Consider the following 21,842-nt stretch of genomic DNA (forward strand, 5'->3'; position numbering starts at 1 on the left):
GGGGCTGGCATGTCTCTGGTTGGGGAGGGGTTTATCTTATGGTTGGAATGTTTCTGGTTGGAGATATGATTTGTGGTTTATGGTCATGCTGACCTTAGCCATTAGGCTGATGCCCTTTGGATTTAGGCAGTTTTTGATCAAGGTGAACCTTAAAATGGCAGTGCTTGTCCAAGATGGTGATGCTCCTGCTCTGTCAATTCAGACCCTATAGTTATAAAAAGGATGAGGGGTGACGTGTTCTTTCTGGCTACTTCCTGTGAACAAGGGGTTGGAGAGTTTTCTGATCTCAGAGTGACTGTAGGAGTAATGCCATCTCTAGATGTTTTTGAGGAGTTGTGTGTGAAATGGCCATGATTCTGTCAATTAAAAATCTTTGAAAAAGGTTTAGTAGGCAGGGTAAGAACATTAGTCCTAGGCATATTATTAGGAGAGGGCCCAGGAATGGGATGATCCATGCTATTATTTTGTTCCCAAACCAAGAATCTATTTGGCTGTTTTGGTATTCCTTTAGCTTTTTAGCCCTTTCTTTAAACTATATAGCAGTGTTTCTTACTAGGCCCTACTGGTTGAGATGGAAACATTCCTCACCCAATAAGAGGCAGAGATGCATGTTTGGAAAGGCCCATGTGTTATTTTCTATTAGTAATTGTTATTCCTGCTGTGAGGATAATAATTAAGCAAAATGCTACAGTAATTGAGATTCTGTCTGCTATTCTACCCTAAGGGTGCTACGGTATATAGTACTACTGTAAGTAGTAGAATGAGTAAAGCATTCCCCACAGGGTAGCATAGTAAATAATTTCTATTAAAAAGTTTTAATATTTGGCTTAAAAAGAGAGGTAGGAATGACAAGACGTATTTGGTGAGGAAGGGGGTATTGGAATGTAATTTAAACAGTAGAAAATAATAAAAATTGAAGAACATTAGGCAACACTAGAATTTAGCAACAGGTATGCAATAGTTTTTGAAACATAATTTTCTTTCTCCAGTTTCCCATTTTTATTAAAAGACAAATCATGGTAGTGCTGGTTTGCTTTATTATACTTGGTTTAATTGTTTGCATATAGTGCAGCAAGAATAATTATTTGTTACATAGGCCATTTTTTTTGAGATGGAGTATTGCTCTGTCCCTTAGGTTGGAGTGCAGTGGTATGATCTTGGCTCACTGCAACCTCCACCTCCTGGGTTCAAGCGATTCTCTTGCCTCAGCCTCCCGAGTAGCTGGGATTACAAGCATCTGCTATGATGTCTGGCTAAGTTTTATATTTTTAGTAGAGACAGGGTTTCACCATGTTGACCAGGCTGGTCTTGAACTCCTGACCTTAGGTGATCTGCCCGCCTTGGCCTCCCAAAGTGCTGGGATTACAAGCGTGAGCCACCATGCCTGGACATAGGCCTTTTAAATTAGCTTTGATGGAACTTTGTTCCATAGATGGAATCTGAGATAAGACCATTTTAAAGCCAAGCCCAGCCATGGATTTGTACCATCAAATACCTATGTATTTGTGAATTCCTCTCCTCTTGAGGTTCCATGATAACTTGGGGTTCCTGACCTGTCAGAAAGTGACATTCTTTACTTATCACAGGTCAGAAACCCTGTACAGGGACTGTGTACACAAAATATGAGGCCAGTTTTCAAAGGGCTTTATTAGCTTCATAAGTCAAGTTTGATTCCTTACAGGAAAGCACACCATTCCAGTCAAAGCCTTGGTAAAAATAACCAGTTTTTCCAATTGTATCCTCTTATAAAAGAAAACAGATTCTTATTGAACTTATGCAACTAACTGTATTGCCATAACTTGAGAATACTCACAGTTTCCAAATTCTGGAGAAAATCAGGTAGAGAGAAACAAGTATGCTCTAAATTTTGTTCATGGGAGTATACTAAATTTTTCAAAGCTGTCAGTAGCACAAAAGAAAAGTTTATTTGACTTTGAAAAACAAAACAAGGGATTAGCAATATTTTAAACAAATCATCAGAAAGATCACTCTAGTCTCCCCATTAGTTCAGTTCATGCAGTTAATTCCTGTCCTACTTTTTATCAAAATCTTTCATTCAAGGGCACCTGTTAGAGCTTTATAGCAGTTATAAAATGACCTTTAGAAGGTGGTTTTATATAAACAAGACAAGAATTGTTTATGCATGACAAAAAGTTTTAGGGTAGCCAAGGTTGAAGACACAATTGACAGGGATATCTGTTACCTTTGTGTCACACAATAATTTTAACATAACAATTATAATTATTACTGATAATGTACAGTAAGATATCAGAATTATAGGAGTCTCACATAACTTTGGAACACATACCAATAACATATTTATACAAATATAGCCCAAAGAAAACCAAACACCGTTTTATATTTGACAATGCTTCCGGTATGCTTTTATACCAAATAAGCCAAGTTTTACCTTTGTATTAGTATGCTATTAATGTTAAACTCAATTTTTAATAAAACCTTGTAGACACATGTACCTCATTTTAATGTTTGACCATAAGGTAAGATTTTTATAGACCTTTTTTTAACCCTTTATAATTTTTGTAAAAGAGCAGGTTAGTGTTTTAAGAAAACCCATTGTGCTTTTAATGCTCAATTTACAGAATTTTCTTCACAATTAACCTTTCAAAACTTGCTTAACCCTTCATTTTTTATTTTATTCAACTTAAAACAATTCTTTAACCTTTTAATCTAGGTAAAAATGTGTTCTAGGTCTTACCTAGCTGCAAACCATGGAAGTGTACAGCTAAGAGTATTAGTGGCATTTTATAAAGCATTCAGGAGGCCTAATCACTTTTAAATTGTACATTTCTTGCATAAATTCCCTTTTATAAAATTTTTCATGACCTTCACAGACTAATCTCTCACATGCCTTGACTTTCTGACTTGTTGTAAACATTCCTTTCTTTAAACAACCAGTTAATTTACTTTAGGACAGGAATTTACTATATGAGATTATATTTTGCCTAGGCGTGATGGCACACACCTGTAATCCCAGCACTTTGGGAGGCTGAGGTGGGTGGATCACGAGGTCAAGAGATCGAGACCATCCTGGCCAACATGACAAAACCCCATCTCTACTAAAAACACAAAAATTAGTTGGGCGTGGTGGCATGTACCTATAGTCCCAGCTACTTGGCAGGCTGAGGCAGGAGAATCACTTGAACCCAGGAGGCGGAGGTTGCAGTGTGCCGAGATCGTGCCACTGCACTCCAATCTGGTGACAGAGCAAGTATAAAAAAAAAAGAACAGGGCTAGGAAAACAGTTTCCAGGGCCTAATAAACAAGTATAGCTGGAAGACAAAGATGATTTTGAGAGGTACTTATTCACCTCTAATTCCAGGGGTTCTGTAAGGAAAACAGATTTTTCCTGAAACAGGATTTTTGGTACCTTTTCTGTTTTCCCAATGAGTTCCAGGGCACCAGAAGTCATTTTAGTGTTCCTCATACGTGCACCAAGAGTGGGAAGACAAAGTGGAAAAAAGTATTTCAGTTAACTGGGAAAATACCTTTTCCAAGAAAACAAGATTTATGAAGAGAAAAACATAAAGGCCTTTTGAGTATACTTAGCTTAGATATTAAGCTGAGTGCTCTTTTCATCAGAGTGAGAGTGGAGGTTAGAATTATATAAATATCATGCCAAGTTAAATTAAAGGATTGGGTTATGTGTCAGGAATTCCCTGTGATAATGAGGGGGATTTTCAGAGAGAGATCCCAGATGCTGTTTGATCTGTGACAAATCAGACATGGAAAAAGACATATGAACACGAGCAGTGCCTTCAATCCCAGCCACTTCTTAGAAAGGGAGAATAGTACAGGTGGTTTTTGAATGGGTAGCAGGTGGAGAAGGAGAAGTGGGATTTGGGGCTGAAGGCTTGGTTGGGGTCAGGGCAGGACACCAGGGCAGAGAGTTCAGATGGGCGAGGAGCACCATGATGCAGGGGGATGAGAATACAGAGGGGGTTCATCTGCAGAGTCAAAAGGGGTTTTGGAGGAAGGAGTTTTGAAGGAAGAAGTTTGGGAGGAAGGAGAGACCCAGGGAGGGTTTTCATTAAGAAAATGGATTTCATGAGGAGTACAAGCTTGACACAGGGAGAGTTGGGATCTAAGGTAGAAGAAAGCCTGAATATAGAGAACCTCTTGCCATTTACTGTTCCTGGTTATAAAGTTATCAAAGTCCTTGAGAATTTGAAAGTCAAAGGTGCCATTTTTGGGCCATCAACTGTCATTATCTAATTTGTATTGGGTCCAGGCCGTGTTGCAATAAAAAACTAAACACATACATCAAGTTTGGCGAGGTTGTGAAGGAGACAGCCCAGAGGAGAGGACGTAGGAATGTGGGCTTGTTTGGCACACATGTGGACTGGCAAGAAGAAGCCAAAGGTGTCTGTTTTTGTTCCAGTTGTCTCCAGACAAAAGACAGAAACCTGGAATTCTCTTTCTAAAGAGGATGTCAAGCTAAGAAGAAACTGGGCGTACTCAAGATTTCTTCTAGCTTAGTCCCACTGGTCCTTCAAGGACTGGGACAGCAGACTTGACTTTCCCCAGGTACTGTAAGAATGCCAGGGGAGGGCAGATCTTACCAGTTGGCTGAATTAGTGTCTGATATTGGATGTTCCAGTTCGAATCAGCAAGGGCCTCTTGGACTGGAGCCATACAAGGAAGAGAGTGAAGGGAAGATGAGAGAGGAGGAGAGGAGAAAGCGAAATACCCATTATGGGTGGTCAGAGGTGGATTCCTGAGACCTAAAGGTTTTGAGGGCTCACTGGAGAGTAGCCCCAACCTGAACCCTCACAGTCCCCTTCAGGTTAGTTGTCCTCCTCATGCAAATTGCTCGAAAAGTGAAGTAAGAGACAAGACGAGGTAGGTGGCAAGAGACTCTCAGGATCCAGCGGGATGAGCAGCTGCTATCCACTGCTTCTTGGGTTGCAAGACAGCCTGTATTGCCAACACCCATCCTGGATTTGGGCACCAAATGTAAGAAGTAAAGAAAGAGGAAAGAAACATGAAAAGTGACTCCACAGTCAAAGACAGGTTTATTTTGGAGAATAAACCTGAGAGGGGCTTCTGGTCGATTTTGGTCAGGAATGCTCGCTCCTATGGACTAAGAGATTTTATTGGTTTTAGGGTGAGAGAGTTTATCACAGGCTTGGAATATTTCTGTGTTAGGGAGAAATTTATGGCAGGGTTGGAATGTCTGTGGTTGGAGGGGAGGTTATATTGGAACTGACATCTCTCTGGTTGGAGGGGAGGTTATCTCGGGGCTGGCATGTCTCTGGTTGGGGAGGGGTTTATATTATGGTTGGAATGTTTCTAGCTGGAGATGTGATTTGTGGTTTATGGTCATGCTGACCTTAGCCATTAGGCTGATGCCCTTTGGATTTAGGCAGTTTTTGATCAAGGTGAACCTTAAAATGGTGATGCTTGTACAAGACGGTGATGCTCCTGCTCTGTCAATAGCTCTTTGTATTTATATAGTTTTCTTTTTAAATTCCATAGTCATTAAGGGACATACACTGTGCAATTCTTTTTTTTTTTTTTTTTTTTTTTTTCTTTTTTTTTTTGAGACGAAGTTTTGCTCTGTTGCCCAGGCTGGAATGCAATGGTGTGATCTAGGCTCACTGCAACCTCTGCCTCCCAGATTCAAGCAATTCTCCTGCCTCAGCCTCCTGAGTAGCTGAGATTACAGGTGCCCACCACCATGCCTGGCTAATTTTTTGTATTTTTAATAGAGTCAAGGTTTCACCATGTTGGTCAGGCTGGTCTCGAACTCCTGACCTTGGGTGCTCAAAGTGCCTCAGCCTCTCAAAGTGCTATGATTACAGGTGTGAGCCACCATGCCTGGCCCCAATTCTTATTTTTAGGGTGTGCTGATACTTCTATCATGCCCATGGATATTATGTATTTCGGTATATGTCCCATGCACATTTGAACTTCATAACTGTGCTGCAATTGTTGGATGTTTTTACATGTGTACATTAGATTAATTTGATTAACATTTCTTAAGTTTTGTATTTCCTTACTAATTATTTTTTAAATTGTTCTATCAGTTACTGAATGAAGCATGTTATACCAACAAGTAGACTTTGAAGTTTTCTATTTATCCTTTTATATCTCTTACAATTTCCTTTTTATATTTTGAAGCTATTTAGTTAAATACAAATTCCTGTTGAATTTCATTCTATGAAGTCTATCCTCTTTATTGTTGTTCCTGCTTCATCATTTCTGTTATTAATATGGTTTCTTTGGCTTTCTTTTGCTAATATGAATTAGTAAAATGTTGCAAATATTTTGGAGTGGAAGTTATTTCCTTCCAATTCTGATTTGGAACTTTTTGCTCTTGAGCATGTTGAGAACTGATTCTTGTTTGCTTCTAGAGCCAATAAGGGGTGGTAGGAGTATGTCTTGAGGAGTCTAGGCATCCCTTTTCAGGATAAGTTCCCCAGCTGAGCTCATTATAAGGTCTCAAGCTTGAAGTGCATAGACTTCTCAGACAGGAGAGCTGTGGGTTCTTTCTCTATTAAAGGAGACTCAGGGATATTTTGGAATGTTTAGATATTCAAAGTCATCCAAATTCACCGGAATTCTCCATTTCAAATCTCAAGGTTTTCCCCCTTCCCAATCAGTTTCTTCCCTTTCCCTTGGCATATCTATGTATTCAACTTATATTGTGACTCTGCAAGCATTCCAATTAAATTTTGTTTTTAGTGAGCTTGGTTGTATGGCTGAAACAAAGGAGAGATTCTTTTAGGTCCACCATTATAAGCTCTGTTTGAACTGTGAATTTCAAGCCTTTGGCCTCATCATGTAAATTTACCAGTATAGTTAAATACAGCTATTTCACCTCTCAGTCTTTGAGGTGCTCATAGTAATGATCACAACAGTCACTTCATCCCCTTACACACTTGTGTCAATAGGGCAGTTCACTGCAATCAACATTGAGTAGTAACTAATTGTGATGTCATTACATGCCATTCTCCATTGGATGGGAGTTCAGCAGTGTGTTTAAGACTAGGGTCATGCCCACATCAATCTCAGATTCCCATTTTATCTTTTTTTTTTTTGATATCACTATTAGTATCAAGTCTTGTGTCTGTCAATATCCTGTCCAGAAAAGAAAAACACACAAAGGAAAATTAATATAGGGAAATTTTTAAAAGTTATTAGAGGACTGAAAAGATAAAAATGGAACACTGAAAGACACAGAGGTAAGATTTGCTAGAAGGAGCTACATTATTATTAACTATATACATATTATTGTACAGCAGATCTCTAGAACTTTTTCATCTTGCATGAGTGAAATTATATATTCATTGAATAGGAACTCCTCATTTCCCTAATCCGTCAGCACCTGGCAACTAACATTCTATTTTTTTCTTCTAAGAGTTTTACTACTTTAGATACCTCATAAGTGGAATCGTTCTATATTTGTCCTGTGACTGGCTTATTTCACTTAGTATAAAATTCTCAATGCTCATCCATGGTGTAGCAGCATATGACAGGATTTCCTTCTTTTTAATGACTGAATAATATGTACTTATATATCACCACTCTGGGCCATGCATCTGTTGGGTAACATTTAGATTTTTTTCCCACCTTTTGGCTATTGTAAATAATGCTGCAGTGAACATGGGAATGCAAAGATATCTTCAAGAACCTGATTTCGATAATTTGGATAAATACCTAGAAGTGGGATTACTGGATCATATGATAGTTCTATTTTTAATTTTCTGAGGAACCTCTATATTGTTTTCCATAGCAGCTATACCATTTTACTTTCCTACCTCCAACATTGGAAGTCACATTTTTTTAAGCATGAGAATTTTATGTGATACATAGGAAGGCTTCTATAAGTATGAAATAAAATGTAAAAGAATTTAGGATAAGATTAATACATTTAAGTGTTTTGGTTTGTTTGTTTATTGTTTTGAGACAGGGTCTCACTCTCTCACCCAGACTAGAGTGTAGTGGCCCGATCTTGGCTCACTGCAACCTCCGCCTCCCAGGCTCAAGTGATTCTTCTGCCTCAGCCTCCTGAGAAGCTGGGACTACAGGTGCCCACCACCACGCCTGGCTAATTTTTTTATTTTTAGCAGAGATGGGGTTTCACCGTCTTGGCCAGACTGGTCTCGAACTCCTGACCTCAGGTGATCCACCCGCCTTGGCATCCCAAAGTTCTGGGATTACAGGCATGAGCCACTGTGCCCAGCCCGAATGTTATTTTTTCTAAGAGGGTTTTTTTTTTTTTTTTTTTTTTTTAATTTTAAGTTCTGAGATACATGTGCAGAATGAGCAGGTTTGTTACATAGGTTTACATGTGTGCCATGGTGGTTTGCTGCACCTATCAACCCATCATCTAGGTTTGAAGACTCACATGCATTAGGTATTTTTCCTAATGCTCTCCCTCCCCTTGCCCCCCATCCCCCAACAAGCCCTGTGTGTGATGTTCTTCTCCCTGTGTCCATTTGTTCTCATTGTTCAGCTCCCACTTATGATTGAGAACATGCATTGTTTGGTCTTCTGTTCCTGTGTTAGTTTGCTGAGAATAGTGGCTTCCAGCTTCATCCATGTCCCTGCAAAGCACATAAACTCATTCTTTTTTATGGCTGCATAGTATTCCATGGTATATACGTGCCACATTTTCTTTATCCAGTCTATTGTTGACGGGCATTTGGGTTGGTTCCAAGTCTTTGCTATTGAAAATAGTGTGGCAGTAAACATACGTGTGCATGTGTCTTTATGGTAGAATGGTTTATAATCGTTTGAGTATATACTCAGTAATGGGATTGCTGGGTTAAATGGTATTTCTGGTTCTAGATCCTTGAGGAATTGCAACTCTGTCTTTCACAATGGTTGAACTAATTTACACTCTAACAGTGTAAAAGCATTCCTATTTCTGCACATCCTCTCTAGCATCTGTTATTTCCTGACTTTTTAATAATTGCCATTCTAACTGGCATGAGATGGTATAAGAAGTCACATTTTAACATGAAATTTGGAGCATACAGAACATCCAAGCTAGAGGTGAGATCTCTTTGTGGTTTTGATTTGTATTTTCTCATGATTAGTGATGTTGAGCATCTTTTCATATGTTATAACATTATTCATAAATGGTGTTGGCCATATATATTTTTTTTTGCATAAATGCCTATTCAGATCATTTGCCCACTTTTTATTTTGAAAAAACTTAGTTTCTTGCTTTTGAGTTTTATGGATATCTTATATATTTTGGACAGTAATCCCTTATCAGGTATCACATAGATGTTTGGCAAATACTTCTTCCATCATGTAGGCCACTGTGAATTTAGGGCCTTGGGCCTTGTTATGTAAAATGCCAATACATTTAAGTATAGCTATCTCACCCCTCTGTCCTTGATGTACTTATAATTACAGCAGTCACTTGGTCACCCTACACACTTGCATCAATAGGGAACTTAATCACAGGTAACATTGGGTGGTAATTTAAATAATTATGATGCCACTACATGCCTGTCTATTTCCAATCTGTTGATTGTCTCCTTTGCTGTTAAGAAGCTTTTTAGTTTGAGGTAGTCTCACTTATGTTTGCTTTCATTGCCTGTGCTTTTGGTGTCATACCCAAGAAATCATTGCAAAAACAAATGCTGTGAAGATTTCCTTGTGTGTGTTTTTTAAAGAAGTTTTATAGTCTCAGGTCTTATTTTTATGTTTTTATTCCATTTTGAATGATTTTTATGTTGTATAAGGGTTCAGTTTCATTCTTTTGCATGTGGATATCCAGTTTTTCCAGTACTGCTTATGGAAGAGACTATATTTCCCCCATTGTATAGTTCTGGCACCTTTATCAAAGGTCATTTATTCGTACATGTCTGGATTTACTTCTGGGCTTTATATTCTATCTCTGTTTTTCTGCCAGTACCATGCTGTTTTGATTACTGTATATTTATAATATATTTTGAAGTCAGATAGTATGAGGCTTCCAGCTTTATTCTTCTTTCTCAAGATTGTTTTGGCTATTTGGGGCCATTTATGCTTCTATATAAATTTTGAATTGTTTTTCTATTTCTGCTAATAATGCCATTGAGATTTTGTTAGGAATTCTATTGAATTTGTAGATTGCTTTGGATAGTATGGACATTTTAACAATATTAAGTTTTCTAATCTATGAATGAGATGTCTTTCCATTTATTTATGTCTTCTTTAATTTTTTTTCAGCAAGGTTTTGTGATTTCAAGTGTACATGTCTTTAATTTTTTAAAGTTAAGATTATTCCTAAGTATTTTATTCTTTCTGATGCTATTGTAAATAAATTATTTTCTTATTTTTCAGATGATTTATTGTTAGTGTATAATTATGCAAGTGATTTTTATGGTTGATTTTGTATCCTGCAACTTTGTTGAATTCATTTATTAGCTATAACAGGGGTTTTTTTTGTAGAATTTTTAGAGTCTTCTACAGATCAAGTCATCTGTGAACATAGATCATTTTACTTCTTCCTTTCTGATATGGACATTATAATTTCTTTTTCTTGTCTAATTTCTCTGGCTAGGACTTCCCATACTGTATTGAATAGAAGTGAATAAAATGGATATTCTTGCCTTGTTTCAGATCTTAGAGGAAAAGATTTCAGTTTTTCATCATTAAGTACAATGTTAGCTGTGTACTTTCCATACATGCCTGTATATTGTTGAGACAATTTTCTTGTATTCCTAGAATGTCAAGTATTTTTTTCAGAAAAGTGTGTTGAATTTTGTCAAATGCTTTTTCTGCATCTATTGAGATGATCATGTAATTTTTATCCTTCTGCCTGTGAATGTGATATATCACAATGATTGGTTTTTAAATGTTAAACTATCCTCGTATCATAGTAATTTCTTTTAGACCTTTTTATTTCTAAGTCATTAGTTATAATATCTCCTTTTTCATTTCTGATTTTTGTTTTGTTTTTCATTTTCTCTTAGCTGCTCTAGTTAAAGGTTTGTCATTTTGTTGATCTTTTCAAATACCAATTTGTATTGATTTTTTACTTGTTTATTCTCTGTTTTGTTTATTACTGCTCCAATGTTTATGTCTTTCCTCTGTTGACTTTGAGCCTAGTTTGTTCTTCTTTCCCTCTAATTCCTTAAGGTTTAAAGTCAGGTTGTTTATTTGAGATCTTTCTCTCTCTCTCTTTTTTTTAAATGTCAGTATTTATCTCTGTAAACTTCTCTTTTAGGACTGCTTTGCCTCATCCTATAAGTTTTGGTATGCTGTGTTTTCATTTTTGTGTCAAGATATTTGCTAATTTCCCTCTTAGTTTCTTCTTTGACCCAATGGTTGGTGTTTAATTTCCATCTGCCGTCATGAACCACATAAGAATGTTTTGGGCAATGATGGATCGCAGATATGACAGTGGTCTCATCTTACAATGGAGCTGAAAAATTCCTCCTGTCTAGTGACTTTGTAGCCATCTAATGTCATATCATAATGCATTACTCATGTGTTTGTGGTGACGCTGGTATAAACCTATGCGTTACCAATCATGTAAAAGTATAGTACATGCAATTATGTATAGTATATAAAGTTGAAAATGATGATAAATGATTTCCTATACTATACTTTTTATCATGATATTAGAGTATACTTCTACATATATATTTTTAAAGTTAACTAACTGTAAAACAGCCTCAGGCAGTTCATTCAGGAGGTATTCCAGAAGAAGGCATTGTGATCATAGGAGATGACAGCTCCATGTATGTTATTGCCCCTTCCAATGGGACAAGATATGGAGGGAGAAGACAGTGATTATTGATCATCTTGACCCTGTGAAGGCCTAGGCTAATGTCTGTGTTTGTGTCTTAGTTTTTAACAAAAAATTTTAAAAGTAAGAAAAAATAAATAATTTTTAAAATAGAAAAAGCTTATAGAATAAGGATATAAAAATTTTTGTATTTTTAGTAGAGATGGGGTTTCACCATCTTGGCCAGCCTGGTCTCGAACTCCTGACCTCGTGATCCACCCACCTCGGCCTCCCAAAGTGCTGGGATTACAGGCGTGAGCCACCACACCTGGCCTAGGATGTAAAATTTTTGTACAGCTGTACAATGTTTTTATGTTTTAAGCTAAGTGTTATTACAAAACAGTCAAAAAGTTAAAAAATTAAAAGTATATAAAGTAAAAAAGTTACAGTAAGCTAAGTTTAATTTATTATTAAAGAAATTTTTAAAAATAAATTTATTTTAGCCTAAGTGCACAGTGTTTATAAAGTTTACAGTAGTGTACAGTAATGTCCCAGGCCTTCACATTCACTCACTATTTACTTACTGACTTACCCAGAGAAACTCCCTGTTCTGCGAGCTCCATTCATGATGAGTGCCCTAAACAAGTGAACCATTTTTTATCTTTTATGCCATATGTTTACTGTTTCTATGTTTAAATGTGTTTATATACATGAATACTTACCATTGTATTCCAGTTGCCTACAGTATTCAGTATAGTAGCATGCTGTATAGGTTTGTAGTATAGGAACAATAGGCTATCCAATACAGCCCAGGTGTATAGTAGGCTATACCATTCTAGATTTGTAGAAGTACACTTTATGATGTTTGCACAATGACAAAATCACCTAACAACACATTTCTCAGAACTTGTCCCTATTGTTAAGTGATGAATGAGTGTATTTGTGAATTTTTCAGATTTAATTACATTATTGATAGCTAGTCTCATTCTGTTGTGCTCAGAAAGATGCTTGGGGTGATTTCAATGTTAAATTTGTTAAGACTTTTTTTTTTTCTTTCATTCTTTATTATACTTTAAGTTCTAGGACATTTGCACAATGTGCAGGTTTGTTACATATGTATACATGTGCCATGTTGGTGTACTGCACCCATTAACTCGTCATTTACCTTAGGTATATCTCCTAATGCTGTCCCTCACCACCCTGCCCCCACCCCGTGACAGGCCCTGTGGTGTGATGTTCCTCTTCCTGTGTCCAAGTGTTCTCATTGTTCAGTTCCCACCTATAAGTGTTTGGTTTCTCAGCAAACTAAGGCAAGGACTATCACAAGGACAAAAAGACTTGTTTTATGACCTAATATGTGAACTATCCTGGAGAATATTTTGTGTGCCCTTGAGAAGAATGTGTATTCTGATGTGTTGGGTAGAATGTTCTGTGTGTGTCTGTTAGGTCCATATGGTCTATAGTGTGGTTCAAGTCAGTTTCTTAAATTGATTTTCTGTCTGGATGTTCTATCCATTATTGAAAATAGGGTATTGAACTATCTTACTGTTATTGTGTTGCTATCTATTTCTCCCTTAAATTATGTCAATGTTTGCTTCATATATTTGGGTTCTCCAATGTTGGGCGCATATATTTCTAATTGTTATATCTTCCTGATAAATTGAACCCTTTTATCATTATATAGTCTCATCCTTTGTCTCTTGTAACAGTTTGTTTTGCTTTTAGATGCATATAAAATTATTTTTACCACAAACAAGATGTAGTCAAACCTACTTTAGGAAGCTTCAGTCATTCTCTAACACAGATGTTCCAGGCGACTGCCCATTCTGTCAGACTCAAGGAGGCTCTCTCTTTTCATGTGGCCATCTATCAGCCTGTTTATAGTTTTCTCTTTTCTGTAGCATCATCTACTGTATCCTTGTCAAAACCTTTCCAGGTTTGGGTTTGTGTATTTTCCCAAACCTCTAATTTCTTGGACAATTTCTTTCATCATTGTCAGTCAAATCTGACATGGTCAGGTTATGTCCACTAAGCTCTGGAATGAGGAAACCTTTTTTTTTTTTTTTTTTAAACACATCTTAAGAGAGGATTCTCCAATTCTGCCTGGACATATGGAACAGTTCAACCCCCATACATTAGGGGAAACCTATGTATCCAGTGATTAATATAATCATGAAAAGAAATAAAGTATCCTGTTATTAATACAATCATGATAAGAAAATGAAAAGGACTTTCTTAGAAGATGGACCTAATTGATCCTTATCTATTCACTTTCTGATCCATTTCCTCACAACCATATCTAAAAAAGAAGATAGTAGATGGCAAAGATATACAATTATCTCCCAATTGTTGTTCCAACCCGCCTCACCACTGTGAGTGCATCATCATTCAGTTGCTTTTAATATTGTATTGAACTTCACATTCACTTTTGTTTTATGCAGGTTTAACATAATTATGTTAAGGATACTAAGCTTTCTTTAGCCAAAAATATGAACACTTTACATCATTAACAATATTTCTGCTATATTTTTCTACAAAATTGTAATTTAACTGGTGATGTGTTAGAACCACACACAAACAAGCAGACCGCATACATAAATATTTCAAACACAGGATATGATGCTTATTCAGAAGTTTATAGAATATTAATGATGCAACGCAGAAGCTGAATTTAATCTGAACATTGAAGGATACTATAATGTGGTTCAAGAATGAGGAAAGGTTTAGATTATTTAGATAAGGGTAGAGCATGAACAAAATTCCTAAAGCAGAAGTGAGCATATGCTGTGTGTGGAGCTCATAGGATGGGGTTGAAGAGGCTGACCTGACACTTGCATATTGGGGAGGGATGGAAAAAGAAAACTGGATAGAAGTGGTGGAGGCAGAGTCAATTGACTTTAAGAGCCATGTGGTGTGATCTGTAACTGAGAGGACATTGTTGCTAAGCAGTGAGATCAATAACCTAATCCTCTGTGAGATCTACAGAGATTTGTTTACTTTCACCATGTGAGATGTCAGTTACATTTGTTTTTTGAGAGGGGCAGTAGAGACCACTGATGACCGTGGCTATTGAAAGAACTATGGGCATAATTGTTCAGTTTGCTGGTAAGTGATTCTTGTCCGTTAAAGAGAGAAAGTTCTAGTGGCAAGCTGGTAGCCATGGGAGTATGTGAGAATAAAGGAAGATAAATATTTTAAGGTTAGTAGAGATTTGAGCATGTTCATGTACTGGAGGTAAAGAGAAAGTAATGAAGCAAAAGTTGAGGATAAATCTGACAGTCAATCTTCAAGTAGGTAGGGCTATAGGATTCATAGCACAGATAGAGGGGCTATGAGCTGGAACTGGAGGAAGATATATCTTTCACTGAAATTGAATCCAAGATCCCAGGGAGAGATAAAAATGACTGTAGTTTCAGATAGGATTTTATTTTCAGCAAAGAAAGAGGGGCAGAGTTTTTCTCTAAAGCTTTCATTTTCATTGCTTGGCTACTGCTCTTCCAATGGGTTTTGACTGTGACCACAATAAGAAATTTAGCTTAGTTTACACTGAGACTCAGTGAGCATGGGAGTATGCAGATACAAACACAGACACAGAAAATTAAATATAAACTTTCATTACAGTGTGTGAAGGTCTTGGTAAGCATCTGTGTAAAACCCTCTGATACTTTCTACACAATTGTGTTTCCTTTGGTTGTGGCCCACTAAATTGATTTACAGTTTGTGACCTGAGTCTGAGAAACACAAAATTAGGCTGTCACTGTGAGTGAGGGGAGAGATCATAAGACAGGTGTTGATGAGTTTTAAATTGTTACTGGAATTAGAAGAAAGAGTTAATTACTGATGCAGAGGAAGATTCTCACAGTGGTTGAAATCCTAGTAATATTAGAGAAAGGCCTTCAGAATACACCTGTTCACAAAATTAATGGGAAGGCAATGTTCCTTTAAGACTTGTCTTTGGAGTAATGCATTGATGACAAGGACTGGCCTGTCACAGATTCTTTGGAATAAACTTTTGTATTATAACCTCATCATATTTCTGACTATACATAATACAGGTTTTATCTTCTCTACAAGGCTTTTTCTTTCATGATCCTCTCTCAATTCACCCATTTCCATCTTAATATTCCAAACTCTATGACACATACCAAGAATATTATGAGGAGAGCTATGGAGAGGAAATCTAAATTGGGATTTCACCTGTATCAGATATACTTGCCCTAAGAGGTCTCATCCAGTGATCCTGATTTCCCCTTGTGGCATCTGGTGGCCATCTATTAGTTCTGGACACCTACATGGAGGGATGCAGGTTTTCTTGACATCATAATGCTAAGGATGTTGCACATGCTCATTTGTGCTCTTAGAATATTGAGGCTGCCAGTATATGTTAACAACGTGTCTCCAAATTTGTTTTAATGTTTTGATTTCAAATGTTGAGTAAATGATTAACAACATTTTTAAGTGAAAGTCAGGAACTGAGCAAAGTTAGCTTTTACTTGAGCCAAACTTTGTTTTCAACAGTGATGAGGTTTTTAAGTCTACTTAAATTGTGGTCTTCTAAACATTATAATGAACGGACTCTAGGCTTAAGCTCCTCTGTGTAGGCTTTCTTTGGAACATTGAGATTGAAATCAACCCAGATAACTCGTCAGCCATGTGAAAAATAGAATCAAATCTGTATTGACATGACCAGGAGGAGCCTCTTATGATAGAGATCATGATGCTAGTTGGCTGTGTGCCCTGCCCCAAAACAGCTGCCCTACTCCCTGTTACCCCATCACATGCCTTCCTTCCTTGGAATGCCCAGGGCTTTTCTGCAGATAAGAATATATTATAAAATTAAAAAGTCTTGATTGGAGGAGGTCTCTCAATACTAATAAGCCCTTTTAGTGGGGCTTTTTTGACTACCAATTTAGAGCAGAATTAGGTATACATAAAACGTCTGGGATAGGAGAGGGGAGATGGAGCAAACTACACGAATAAAGGAACACAAAATGGTGGATTTTGAATGTGTTGTCTATATGCTTATTGAATGTGAGGTTGCCAGTAGGTTTTTGGTTGGAAGAAAGATTTGTGTCAGAATCCAATGTCTTTAAAATGAACAATTTTGCCTGATGTGACAGCTCATGCCTGTAATCCCAGTAATTTGGAAGGCTGAGACAAGAAGATCACTTGAGACCAGGAGTTTGAGACCCTCTTGGGTAACATAGTGAGACTCCATCTCTACCCCCCAAAAAAAATCAAAAAGAAAAATTAGCTGGGTGTTGCAGTGCATGCCTGCAGTTCTAGCTACTTGGAGGCTAAGGTGGGAGGATCTCTTGAGTCCAGGAATTTGAGGCTGCAATGTGCTATGATTGTGTCACTGCACTACAGCCTGGGCAACAGAGCAGAACCCCATCTGTAAAATAAAGAATAAAAGAAATACATACATTAAAATAAAATGGAAAATGTCCATCATGAAAATTTGAAAATAACTCACCTATGTGCAATCTCCCCCATCTGGAAATCTTCTTGGCCATATGTATTAAGAGAATCCTATGCATTTTATTGCTTCAAATATGGTTCAAATGCAGGAATCACTTTGCCTTTTTTCTCTCTCTTTTTCTCCCTTTCTATCCCACCCACCCCATCCTGGCTCTTTCAGTTTTTATTTTCAGCACTGCAACTCTGATGGTCCAGCTCCACCAGGACACAGATCCCCAGATCCCTAAAGGTCAGCCATGCACCCTGAACAGCTCAGAGGGAGAAGCCAGACCAGCAGTGCCTCACACCTTGTCCTCTTCTGCTCTAGACAGATGGCTCCATAATGACAGCTTCATAATGGCAGTGGATGAGCCCCTGGTGCACATCAGGGTCGCTCTTCTGCTGCTCTGGTTTGGGGTGTTTTTGTCTGTTTTTGGCCACTTTCAGGCCAGGCCCTCCCAGCGTTTCACTTCTCCAGAAGTGGTGATCCCTTTGAAGGTGATCAGCAGGGGCAGAGGTGCAAAGGCTCCTGGATGGCTCTCCTATAGCCTGCGGTTTGGGGGACAGAGATACATTGTCCACATGAGGGTAAAGAAGCTGTTGTTTGCCGCACACCTCCCTGTGTTCACCTACACGGAGCAGCATGCCCTGCTCCAGGATCAGCCCTTCATCCAGGATGACTGCTACTACCATGGTTATGTGGAGGAGGTCCCTGAGTCCTTGGTTGCCCTTAGTACCTGTTCTGGGGGCTTTCTTGGAATGCTACAGATAAATGACCTTGTTTATGAAATCAAGCCAATTAGTGTTTCTGCCACATTTGAACACCTAATACATAAGATAGACAGTGATGATGCACAGTTTCCACCTATGAGATGTGGGTTAACAGAAGAGAAAATAACACGCCAGTTGGAATTGCAATTGTCATATAATTTCACTCTGAAGCAAAGTTCTTTTGTGGGCTGGTGGACCCATCGGCGGTTTGTTGAGCTGGTGGTGGTCGTGGATAATGTTAGATATCATTTCTCTCAAAGTAATGCATCAACAGTGCAGCATGAAGTATTTAACGTTGTCAATATAGTAGATTCTTTCTATCATCCTTTGGAGGTTGATGTAATTTTGACTGGAATTGATATATGGACTGCATCAAATCCACTTCCTACCAATGGAGACCTAGATAATGTTTTAGAGGAATTTTCTGTTTGGAAGAATTATAACCTTAATAATCGATTACAACATGATGTTGCACATCTTTTCATAAAAGACACACAAGGCAAGACACTTGGTGTTGCCTATGTTAAAGGAATATGCCAGAATCCTTTTAATAGTGGAGTTGATGTTTTTGAAGATGACAGGTTGGTCATTTTTGCAGTTACTTTGGGTCATGAGCTTGGTCATAATTTGGGTATGCAACATGACACCCGGTGGTGTGTGTGTGAGCTACGGTGGTGCATAATGCATGCCTATAGAAAGTTGACAACTAAATTTAGCAACTGCAGTTATGCCCAATATTGGGACAATACTATCAGTAGTGGATTATGTATTCAACCTCCTCCATATCCAGGGAATATATTTAGACTGAAGTACTGTGGGAATCTAGTTGTTGAAGAAGGGGAGGAATGTGACTGTGGAACCATACAGCAGTGTACAAAAGATCCCTGTTGTCTGTTAAACTGTACTCTACGTCCTGGGGCTGCTTGTGCTTTTGGAATGTGTTGCAAAGACTGCAAATTTCTGCCATCGGGAACTTTATGTAGACAAAAAGTTGGTGAATGTGACCTTCCAGAGTGGTGCAATGGGACATCCCATCAATGCCCAGATGATGTGTATGTGCAGGACGGGATCTCCTGTAATGTGAATGCCTTCTGCTATAAAAAGACATGTAATAACCATGATACACAGTGTAAAGAGATTTTTGGCCAAGATGCAAGGAGTGCATCTCAGAGTTGCTACGAAGAAATCAACACCCAAGGAAACCGTTTTGGTCACTGTGGTATTGTAGGTACAACATATGTAAAATGTTGGTCCCCTGATATCCTGTGTGGGAGGGTTCAATGTGAAAATGTAAGAGTAATTCCCAATCTGCTAGAGCATTCCACAGTGCAGCAGTTTCACCTCAATGACACCACTTGCTGGGGCACTGATTATCACTTAGGGATGGCTATACCTGATATTGGTGAGGTGAAAGATGGCACAGTATGTGGTCCAAAAAAGATCTGCATCCGTAAGAAGTGTGCCAGTATGGTTCGTCTGTCACAAGTCTGTCAGCCTAAGACCTGCAACATGAGGGGAGTCTGCAACAACAAACAACACTGTCACTGCAACCGTGAATGGGCACCCCCCTACTGCAAGGACAAAGGCTATGGAGGTAGTGCTGATAGTGGCCCACCTCCTAAGAACAACGTGGAAGGATTAAATGTGATGGGAAAGTTGGGTTACCTGTCACTATTGTGCCTTCTTCCTTTGGTTGCTTTTTTATTTTGCTTACGTGTGCTTTTAAAGAGATGCACAAAAAGTAAAGAAGATGAAGAAGGATAAGAGAAATGGGAAAAAGAAGGAGACTAAGCTTCATTCTTCATTTTTAATATCGAGTTTTTCTTAATAGAAAAATATGAATGCATGTCTCACTGTTTAAATAAAACTTTATGGACATTTCATGTCAGGATCACAAGCATTAGCTATCACAGCAAAGGATTCCTAGCATATTCTTACTCTACAGTGTCTTAAGCAATATTAAAGGTTCCTTTTCCCAGAAGTTGTGTCTTTATGTTTCCTGAGCAAAGGCACAGAAAAGATAGTTTCAAGCTCTTGTCCCTCAGTTTTAACCCTCCTCTCTCTCTCTTTTTTTTTTTTTTTTTTTTTTTTGCTGTACTATATAATGTTCAGGATGTGCCTGTACACACCTCATTTCTGTTTGCATTTCTACTGCCCCAAAGGGGGCAGTAGAAGTAGCCTGGAGTGATGACCATGTGATGTAAGCACATGAATGATGACACTCATGTGCTTACCATGAGTGTCACCATTATTTTGGCTGGACCCGTTCACCCTGGTAATCATATTTGGTTTCAGATTCCAGTTCTGTTGTCACTTTTAGAACCACCCTCATTTTTTCTTAGAAATATCAGCAGCAGTTGAACACTGACCTCCTCAGGGGTCCAAGTTGCAGCCCTGGAGTGAGCAGGGTTGTGGTCCTCTGAGTTCTTGAAGCAGGAGCAGCTGTTCACTATGCCGTCTTTAGAGGTCTGGGTCCTTGCTCTGCGGGGAATGTTCTTTAATCATCTCTGCTCTAGTAAACCCAACTTCTTTCTTATGTTCTCCTAGGAGTGTTAGGTGCCTTCTGTAGCTTCTTTGTTGTTGTAGGTTGAGTTCTCTGGAAGCAGACACTGAATTGGAGTTTCAAGTACAAGATTTTGTTAGGGACCAACAGCTGTGAAAAAAGGCAAGGAAGTTGGTTGTGCAGATGAGAAATACAAGTACAGACGTACCTGGGACATAATACAGGTTCAGTTCTAGACCACTGCAATAATAGGAATATCACAATAAAGTGAGTCACACAAAATTTTTGGTTCCCCAGTACATAAAAAAGTTATATTTACACTATACTGTAATCTATTAAATATGTAGCATTATGTCTAAAAATGCAATACCTTAATTAAAAATGTTTTAAGAAATAGTAACAATCCTCTGAGCCTTTAATGAGCCATATGTTTTTGCTGGTGGAGGTTCTTGCCTCATTGTTGACAGATGCTGACTCTTTGGGGTAGGGGTTGCTAAAGGTTGGGGTGACTGTGGCAATTTCTTAAAATAGGACAACAATTAAGTTTGCTGCATCGATTGACTCTTCCTTTCACAAATATTTATCTAGCATGTGATGCTGTTTGATAGGATTTTACCCACAGCAGAACTTCTTTCAAAATTTGAGTCAGTCCTCTCAAATTCTGCCACTGCTTTATCAACTAAGTTTACGCAATATATTAAGTCCTTTGTTGTCATTTCAACATTGTTGACAGCATCTTCATCAGGAATCAATTCCATTTCAAAAAAACCATTTTCTTTGCTCATCTATAAGAAGCAACTCTTCATCCATTCAAGATTTATCATGACATTATGGCAATTCCATCATATCCTCAAGCTCCACTTTTAATTCTAGTTCTCTTTCTATTTCCATAACATCTACAGCTCTTTCCACCGCTGAAGTCATCTGTGAAGGTTGAACTCAATGTCTTCCAAACTCCTTTTAATGTTAATATTTTGACCTCCTCATGTAAATCAGGAATATTCTTAATGACATCTGGAATGGTGAATCGTTTCCAGAAAGGTTTCAATTGATTTGCCCAGATCCATCAGTGGAATTACTATCAATGGCAGCTATAGCCTTATGAAATATATTTCTTAAATACAAAGACTTGAAAGTCAAAATTACTCCATCCATGGGCTGCAGAATGGATCAACATCCATCCATGTTAACAGGCATGAAAACAACATTAATCCCCTTGGACATCTCCATCAGAGCTCTTGGGTAGTCAGGTGTATTGTCAGTGAACAGTAATATTTGAAAAGATATCATTTTTTTCTGAGCAGTAAGTCTCAACAATGGGCTTAAAATATTCAGTAAACCATGCTCTGAATAGATATGCTGTCATCAAGGGCTTTGCTGTTTCATTGACAGAGCACAGGCAGAGTAGACTTA

At 38.0% G+C, this 21,842-nt stretch overlaps 1 protein-coding gene across 1 annotated transcript; it reads left to right on the forward strand.

Annotated features, from left to right (window-relative positions):
• The first annotated feature begins 6,984 nt into the window (after positions 1-6,984).
• Positions 6,985-19,904, forward strand: LOC111520265 (disintegrin and metalloproteinase domain-containing protein 20). The gene is made up of 2 exons (XM_023182891.1): positions 6,985-7,205; positions 17,337-19,904. The coding sequence occupies exon 2, from the start codon at positions 17,363-17,365 to the stop codon at positions 19,688-19,690; it is 2,328 nt and encodes a 775-aa protein (XP_023038659.1). The 5' UTR covers positions 6,985-7,205; positions 17,337-17,362; the 3' UTR covers positions 19,691-19,904.
• Positions 19,905-21,842: the final 1,938 nt, after the last annotated feature.

This window comes from Piliocolobus tephrosceles, chromosome 6 (genome assembly GCF_002776525.5).
Source record: "Piliocolobus tephrosceles isolate RC106 chromosome 6, ASM277652v3, whole genome shotgun sequence".
Taxonomy (NCBI): Eukaryota; Metazoa; Chordata; class Mammalia; order Primates; family Cercopithecidae; genus Piliocolobus; species Piliocolobus tephrosceles.

What these genes read in the sequence shown, in the direction of transcription:
- LOC111520265 (XM_023182891.1), top strand. Translation starts at nt 17,363, where the DNA reads ATGGTCCAGCTCCACCAGGACACAGATCCCCAGATCCCTAAAGGTCAG.